The 8,309-nt window shown below is 48.9% G+C and overlaps 1 protein-coding gene across 2 annotated transcripts in view; it reads left to right on the top strand.

Annotated features, from left to right (window-relative positions):
* The window catches only part of STK10 (serine/threonine kinase 10), an 87,105-nt gene that overhangs the window by 65,493 nt on the left and 13,303 nt on the right, over positions 1-8,309 (top strand). For both annotated transcript variants that reach the window (XM_011947791.1, XM_011947792.1), the window contains 3 exons: positions 2,319-2,448; positions 6,025-6,149; positions 7,538-7,726. In XM_011947791.1, coding sequence (XP_011803181.1) covers positions 2,319-2,448; positions 6,025-6,149; positions 7,538-7,726 — 444 coding nt within the window. The remainder of the gene's footprint in view (positions 1-2,318; positions 2,449-6,024; positions 6,150-7,537; positions 7,727-8,309) is intronic.

Below are 8,309 nucleotides of genomic sequence, written 5' to 3'. Positions count from 1 at the left end.
CTGGGACTATAGGTGTAAGTCACCACACTTGGCTAATTTTTGTATTTTTAGTAGAGATGGGGTTTCACCATGTTGGCCAGGCTGGTCTCGAACTCCTGACCTCAGGTGATCCGCCTGCCTCAGTCTTCCAGCGTGCTGGGATTACAGGCATGAGCCACTGTGCCTTGCCAGAAGATCACATTATAACATGGAAAGATTTTTTAAAATAATTGTTTAAAATTGTGGTAAAATAGTCATAACATAAAATTTACCATCTTTCCCATTTTAAGTGTACAACATAGCGGTATTAAGCATGGTCTCACTGTGCGGCCATCACTACCATCTATCCCCAGAACTCTCTCATCTTGTAAAACTGAAACTCTGCACCCATCAAACCGTAACTCTCCATTTCTTCTCCTCCAACCCTTGCTAACTTTATTCTGCTTTCGCTATGAATTTGACTATTCTAGGTACCTCATATAAGTGGAATCATAGAATATTTGTCGTTTTAGGATTGGCTTATTTCATCTAGTGTAATGTCCTCAAGGTTCATCCATGTTGTTGCATGTGTCAGAATTTCCTTCCTTTTTTTTTTTATTTTTATTTTTTTTTATTTTTTCTTTTCCTTCCTTTTTAAGGCTGAATAATATTCCATTGTATGGATATAACACATGATGTTTATCCATTTATCTGTGGGCGGACACGTGGGCTGTTTTCATCCCTTGACTGTTGTGAATAATGCTGCTGTGAACTTGGGTGCTCACATAATCTCTTTGAGCCCTTTTTAATAATTTTTGTAACACAACAATAACAACAGCTATAAATACACTTGTAGAGACATACAGTTGCCAACTCTGGGTGATAGGATGAGTGGAGAGTTTTACTAATTCTGTGGTTTCTAAATTTTTTTATTTTAATTTCTTTTTACTCTTTATTATGGAAAATTAAAAACATAGGAATAGGGAGGCCAAGGTGGGCAGATCACTTGAGGCCAGGAATTCAAGACCAGCCTGGCCAACATGGTGAAACCCCGTCTTTTTTTTTTTTTGAGACAGAGTCTCGCTCTGTCACCCGGGCTGGAGTGCAGTGGCCGGATCTCAGCTCACTGCAAGCTCCGCCTCCCGGGTTTACGCCATTCTCCTGCCTCAGCCTCCCGAGTAGCTGGGACTACAGGCGCCCGCCACTTTGCCCGGCTAGTTTTTTGTATTTTTTAGTAGAGACGGGGTTTCACCATGTTAGCCAGGATGGTCTCGATCTCCTGACCTCGTGATTCGCCCGTCTCGGCCTCCCAAAGTGCTGGGATTACAGGCTTGAGCCACCGCGCCCGGCCGAAACCCCGTCTTTACTAAAAATACAGAAGTTAGCCGGGCGTGGTAGTGCGCGCCTGTAGTCCCAGCTACTCAGGAGGCTGAGGTGGGAGAATCGCTTGAACCTGGGAGGCCAAGGTTGCAGTGAGCCGAAATCATGCCATTGCACTCCAGCCTGGGTGACAGAGCGAGACTCTGTCTCTCAAAAAATAAATAAATAAATATAAGAAAGAAAAGAAAAGAAACATAGGAATAGGTATAATGGCATAATGAACCACCATATACCTATCACCTAATCTCAGTAATATCACCTCATGCCCACTCATTCTCTTCCTGACCCCAAGGTATTATTTTTAATCAAATCCCAGACATCATATTATTTTACCTGTCAAACGTCAGAGAAATAACTACCATACCATAAACACACCTAGCAAATTCAACCGTAATTGCTGAACAACATAATATTGTCAGTATTCCAGTTTCCAATTGTTTCATGAATGTCATCCTTTAAAAAAAAAACATTGGCCAGGCACAGTGGCTCAGCCTGTAATCCCAGTACTTTGGGAGGCCGAGACAGGCAGATCACGAGGTCAGGTGTTCGAGACTAGCCTGGTGAACATGGTGAAACCCCGTCTCTACTAAAAATACAAAAATTAGCCAGGTGTGGTGGTACACGCCTGTAATCCCAGCTACTCAGGAGGCTGAGGCAGGAGAATCGCTTGAACCCGGGAGGCAGAGATTGCAGTGAGCCGAGATTGTGCCACTGCACTCCAGCCCTGGTGATAGACCGAGACTCCATCTCAAAAAAAAAAAAAAAAAAAATTGTTCTTTGATCCAGCATCCAGATGAAGCCCACGTGTTGAAATTGGTTGTTGTGTCTCTAAGTCTCTCTCAAATTTCCCCTCCACTAATTTCTTTTCTGTTTCTGAATTTTCTTCTCTGATCACGCAGGCTTTTCTTCCATAATAGGAAGAGACATTGAGGTGCCCAAGCCAGCTCAGGATAAAGGCCTGTCCTCCTCTCTCACCACAGGACCGGGACTTTGTAGCCAAGCAGAAGGAGGACCTGGAGCTGGCCATGAAGAGGCTCACCACCGACAACAGGCGGGAGATCTGTGGCAAGGAACGCGAGTGCCTCATGAAGAAGCAGGAGCTCCTTCGAGGTGGGGGCGTGCGAGTGGCAGTGCTGTCTTGGCCCAGAGTCACTGTGGACATCCCAGCCCTGGGAAGTGGGGTGGGCAAGAAAAACCTCCCAGGCCTTCTCCATCCCCACAACTAAACATCATTCTTCATGGTGAAACCTGGGGAAAACCCCCACTGAAGTAAGGAACGAGACAAGGACACCAGTTGTCACCAAGACTATTTGACATTATTCCAGAAGTCAAGAGAAGAAAGGAACAGGCATAGAGTAGGTTAATAAGTGAGCTGGGTTTATGGGAGGTGGAGACAGCTTGGCAGGGACTGGGCAACCAGTCTGCCAGGCCATGTGCCAGTCCATTTTTCCACCTTTATCTCACCGAATCCTCACCTAACACTGTGGGGCAGGGCCTGGGTTATCCCCATTTGTGTAGATGAGGAAACTGAGGCCTGGAGAGTTACTATTCTTTGGCCAAGTATCTTAGTTCATTCAGCTGCTCTAACAAAATACCACTGACTGGGTGGCTTATCAACAACAGACGTTCGTTTCTCACACTTCTGGAGGCTGGGAAATCATAGTCAAGGTGCCAGCACATGTGTGGTCTGGGGAGGGCTTACTCTCTGCTTCATAGATGGCACCTTCTCCCTGTTTCCTCACATAGCAGAGGGGAGACTAGCTCTGGGGTCTCTGGGTTTTTGGGGTTTTGTAGTTTTTTGTATTTTTTTTTTTGTTTTGTTTTGTTTTGAGACAGGGTCTTGCTCTGTGGCCAAGGCTGGAGTGCAGTGGCACAGTCATGGCTCACTGTGACCTCTGCCTCTGAGGCTCAAGCAGTCTTCCCACCTCAGCCTCCCAGGTAGCTGGGACTACAGGCATGTGCTACCACACTTGGCTAATTTGTATTTTTTGTATAAATGGGGTCTTCTGTGTTGTCCAGGCTGGTCTCAAAGTCCTGGGCTCAAGAGATCTGCCTGCCTCGGCCTCCCAAAGTGCTGGGATTATAGGCATAAGCCAACGTGCCCAGCCTGGGGTCTCTTTTATTAATAAAAAGGCACTAATTCTATTCACGAGGGCTCCACCCTCATGACCTAATCACCTCCCAAAAGGCCCCACCTCCTAATACCCTCACCTCAGGGGTTAAGATTTCAACATACACATTTGGAGGGGATGGAAACATTCAGATCGTAGCACTGAGGTTGCACAGTTAATGGGTGATAGAGCTGGGCCTCAGATGACAATATCAGGAAGCCAGGCATTTCAGGGCTGATTGAGAAAAAAATAAATGACCACAAGATGGCAGTAGCATACAAGCAGCTTTGCTTGGGGGGCATTTTGACAGGTTTACACGCTGAGGGGGTCCCTTACAGAATGAGGCCTTCTAGAGTTGACGGTGCAGGCCACCATCCAGCAGGGGAAAAAGGCAAAAGAACTCTTGGGCAAGAAGGGGACCTGAGAGGGGTCTCACATGTCTAGATGATGTCGTCCAGCGTGGGGAGCTCAGATGGGGCATCTCTAGGTCAGAAAACTGGAAAGGGCAGCAGTGGCTTGGGGTCTTTCTGGAGCCCTTGGGTCTATTTTCTCTATGACTAGCAGATGTTAGGTGCAGTTTCATGCGGTATGCAAAGTAGGCAGGCTCCAAATGGCTAAATATCTGCTTGGTTTGAACTTTTTTTTTTTTTTTTTTTGGAGATGGAGTCTCACTGTGTCATCCAGGCTGGAGTGCAGTGGCACAATCTTGGCTCACTGCAACCTCCACCTCCCAGGTTCAAGCAGTTCTTCTGTCTCAGCCTCCTTCATAGCTGGGATGATTACAGGTTTGCACCACCACATCCAGCTAATTTTTTATATTTTTAGTAGAGATGGGGTTTCACCATGTTGGCCAGGCTGCTCTTGAACTCCTGACCTCAAGTAATCCACCTGCCGTGGCTTCCCAAAGTGCTGGGATTACAAGTGTGAGTCACCGCGCCATTCTCCTGCCTCAGCCTCCCGAGTAGCTGGGACTACAGGCACCCGCCACCATGCCCAGCTAACTTTTTTATGTATTTTTAGTAGATACGGGGTTTCACCATGTTAGCCAGGATGGTCTCGATTTCCTGACCTCGTGATCTGCCTGCCTTGGCCTCCCAAAGTGCTAGGATTACAGGCGTGAGCCACCGCGCCCGGCCCTGTTTGAGCTTTTTTCTGTAGCTATATACATGGGTTTTGTTTTTGTTTTTTGAGACCAAGTCTCACTCTGTCACCCAGGCTGGAGTGCAGTGGCACAATACTGGCTCACTGCAGCCTCTGCCTCCCCTGTTCAAGTGATTCTCGTGCCGTAGGCTTCTGAGTAGCTGTGATTACAGGTGCACGCCACCACACCCAGCTAATTTTTGTATTTTTAGTTGAGACAGGGTTTTGCCATTTTGCCCAGGCTGGTCTCAAGTTCCTGGGCTCAAGCAATCTGCCCACCTCAGCCTCCCAAAATGCTGGGTCTGTAGGCGTGAGCCACTGTGCCTGGCCATACATACTATGTTTTAGAAATAGCAAGAGGATAGGTATACATTTGAGTTTGGTGCCTGTGGACTTTTGGTGGTCCAGGCCTGCTGTGAGGAAGTAAACAACATGAGGCCAATATCCCAGGGCCATTTTTGGCTTGCTTATAAAACAGGCCTCCCCCAGGCCTTTGATGACCAGTGCAGTTAAGCAACATAAACCTCTTATTAATTAGTGTGGATCAGCAAAACGGGCTTCTTGAGTTTTCGATATTCTGAATAGAGCACAGTTGTTTTGAGAAAAGCCCTCACTTGCTTTTCCTATCCCATGATGTTGGTAAGAACCACCCTATTTATGGAACTGTGGTTCTGATTTTGGGGTGGAAGCCAGAATCACTATTCTGATATACCAAAAGCAGATACCATTTTGCATGGAATAGGAATGCAGTGAAATAAACAACATTCGCACTGAGCCAAGCATAATCTCCTGTCTCGAAGGGCATGAGATTCTCCCTTTGACTCCAGGTCCCCACCCGGGTGCTGTGCACAAGGGTGGATTAATAGACCTCCACTGATAAGATGCCAGATGCCACTGTCTGCATAACGCATGCATGGGACATGCAGGGGACGAGGATCTCACCCGTTAGTGACAAGAGGCCATTCTGTCTTTTTCATGGGGTCTGCATCTGAGCCCTTCCCACATGCCCATCAGGAAAGTAGAGATGCAGTGTGGATTACGCTTCAAAGTGTCTCCCAAGGACGTCCCCTCCCTCCATAGTATAGCTGTGTCCGTCTGGCAGAGATGGCAGCTGATGCCTAGAGAACCTCTCCATTCCTAATCCCACCGATGGAACTGGGTTCCAGCCTATATCTGCAGTTTCTCTGGCTCCTGACTTTGAGCACTTCCTGCTCTACCATGCTGCTGGGAGCTATCATTCCTTAGGTTTAAAGGAAGTTTCTAGGCCTCAGCTCAGGTCAGCCAACAGTCTAATGAGGTAGCACATGTGGCGATTCCTGAGCCTAGCAGGTTGGTGATCTCCAGCATGAGGAGGCCAGGCAGAGGAGCGGGGCAGAGAGCCTGTCGGGTCTCTGGATGTCAGCACCTCACCAGGTGTGTGGCATGTCCTCCGCAGACCGGGAAGCAGCCCTGTGGGAGATGGAGGAGCACCAGCTGCAGGAGAGGCACCAGCTGGTGAAGCAGCAGCTCAAAGACCAGTACTTCCTCCAGCGGCACGAGCTGCTGCGCAAGCATGAGAAGGTGAGGCTGCCAGCGGCGTGGGGCTCGGGTCTGCTGCCCGGCCGACCTGGGAGGGTCGTGAGGCTGGATGTGGTGGGGCACCTCTTGGGTGCACACTTTGGATGACAAGTGCCCCCAAGAGGAGCCAGGGCTGGCTGCAGTGAGGCCCCAAGAGGTTCTCCAGGGGTGTCCTGCTTCAGCTCAAGGGATCAGGAATAGCAGAAACCATGCAGAGAAGCCGATGGCCCAAGCAGCTCCCTTGCTGACTCTGTTACTAGCTGTGTGTGTCTTTTTTTTCTTCTTCTTTTTTGAGATGGAGTCTTGCTCTGTTGCTCAGGCTGGAGTGCAGTGGCGCCATCTAGGCTCACTGCAACCTCCTCCTCCGGGGTTCAAGCGATTCTCCTGCCTCAGCTTCCCAAGTAGCTGGGATTACAGGTGCTTACCACCATGCCCGGCTAATTTTTGTATTTTTTTTTTAGTAGAGTTGGGCTTAACCTTGTTGGCCAGGCTGGTCTCAAACCTCTGACCTCAAGTGATCTGCCCACCTCGGCCTCCCACAGTGCCGGGATTACAGACATGAGCTGCCGCGCCCGCCCGGTGTGTCTTTCTTTTCCTCTTTCTTCTCTTTTCCCTCTTCTTGTCCTCCCTTTCCATTTTCTCTCTGTTTCTCTCTTTCTTGTGCATTCCCTCAGAACTACTTTTAGGTCTCCACTTAAACACCACCTCTGCCGGGAAGCCTTCCCCGAACTCCCCAGAGCTGGTGAGGGCCCCTGATCTGTATGGCCAAAGCACCCTCTCCTGCGGGAGTTGTCTGTCTCAGTTCAGCCTTCATAGTGGGACAGTGACAGACAAACTGAGGTCTGGATGCACAGCAGCTGTGTATAATTCCAGTTTCTTATCTAAATGCAGTGATGGAAGTCAGTATAGGGCCATGGGAGTTCAGAATAAGGCTACCCAACCAGGTGAAGAAATCAGGGAAGGCTTCTTGGAGGAGGTGATACCCATGCTGAGCTTTGAAATACAAATAGGTGTTAGGGGAAGGAAAAAATTCAAATGTATCAGGGTTTTTTAAAATATAAATTCACATCTGCCATCACTAATGAGAAACCATCCCCTTTCGTGTACATTTTGCTTTGAGATATTAGCTAATGATGGCATGCCATCATTGATTAGATGAAAAGGCATCTAGAAGGTAAGAATCCAAGATATTACTAACAAGAATTTTTAAAGTGAGAACAAAAAAAAATGTTATTAGCATAGAAGCAAAATAACAGAAGCCTTGCTCTGTTGAACATCGTGGGCCGCGTTGGTCCTGGGCCCCTGAGTGGCGTGTGGGGACCTTTAGCCTGTGTCCACACTCCAAGTCTGAAGTGCAGCTGACCCCAGCCCCCCTGGACATTCCTCTCCAGGAGCGGGAGCAGATGCAGCGCTACAACCAGCGCATGATAGAGCAGCTGAAGGTGCGGCAGCAGCAGGAAAAGGCGCGGCTGCCCAAGATCCAGAGGAGTGAGGGCAAGACGCGCATGGCCATGTACAAGAAGAGCCTCCACATCAACGGCGGGGGCAGCGCAGCCGAGCAGCGCGAGAAGATCAAGCAGGTGGGGGCCGGGCCTGCGGGGTCTGCCACTGTGCTGGGGTGTAGGCAGGGCCAGGTTTGGTGGGGGCCTGGGCCTTACACAATTTTGGAGCATATGAAACAAGATGCAGGCTGGCTCACGTCTGTAAACCCAACACTTTGAGAGGCCGAGGTGAGTGGGTCACTTGAGCCCAGGAGTTTGAGACCAGCCTGGGCAACATAGCAAAACCCCATCTCTACAAATAATAATAATAAAATTAGCCAGGTGTGTTGGCTACTTGGAAGGCCGAGATGGGAGAATCACTTGAGTCTGGGAAGCGGAGGTTGCAGTGAACCGAGATTGAGCCACTGCACTCCAGCCTGGGCAACAGAGCAAGACTCTGTCTCGAAATCAAAAGGCTGGGCGTGGTGACTCATGCCTGTAATCCCAGCACTTTGGGAGGCTGAGGCAGGGGGATCCCCTGAGTTCAGGAGTTCAAGACCCATATGGCCAACATGGTGAAACCTTGTCTCTACTAAATACAAAAACTAGCTAGGCATGGTGGCACGGGCCTGTAATCCCAGCTACTCAAGAGGCTGAGGGAGGAGAATGGCTTGGAAGGCTG

This window comes from Colobus angolensis, unplaced genomic scaffold (assembly GCF_000951035.1).
Source record: "Colobus angolensis palliatus isolate OR3802 unplaced genomic scaffold, Cang.pa_1.0 Scaffold27, whole genome shotgun sequence".
Taxonomy (NCBI): Eukaryota; Metazoa; Chordata; class Mammalia; order Primates; family Cercopithecidae; genus Colobus; species Colobus angolensis.
Note: the sequence above shows the minus strand (reverse complement) of the source record. Positions and strands in the feature narration are given on the sequence as shown.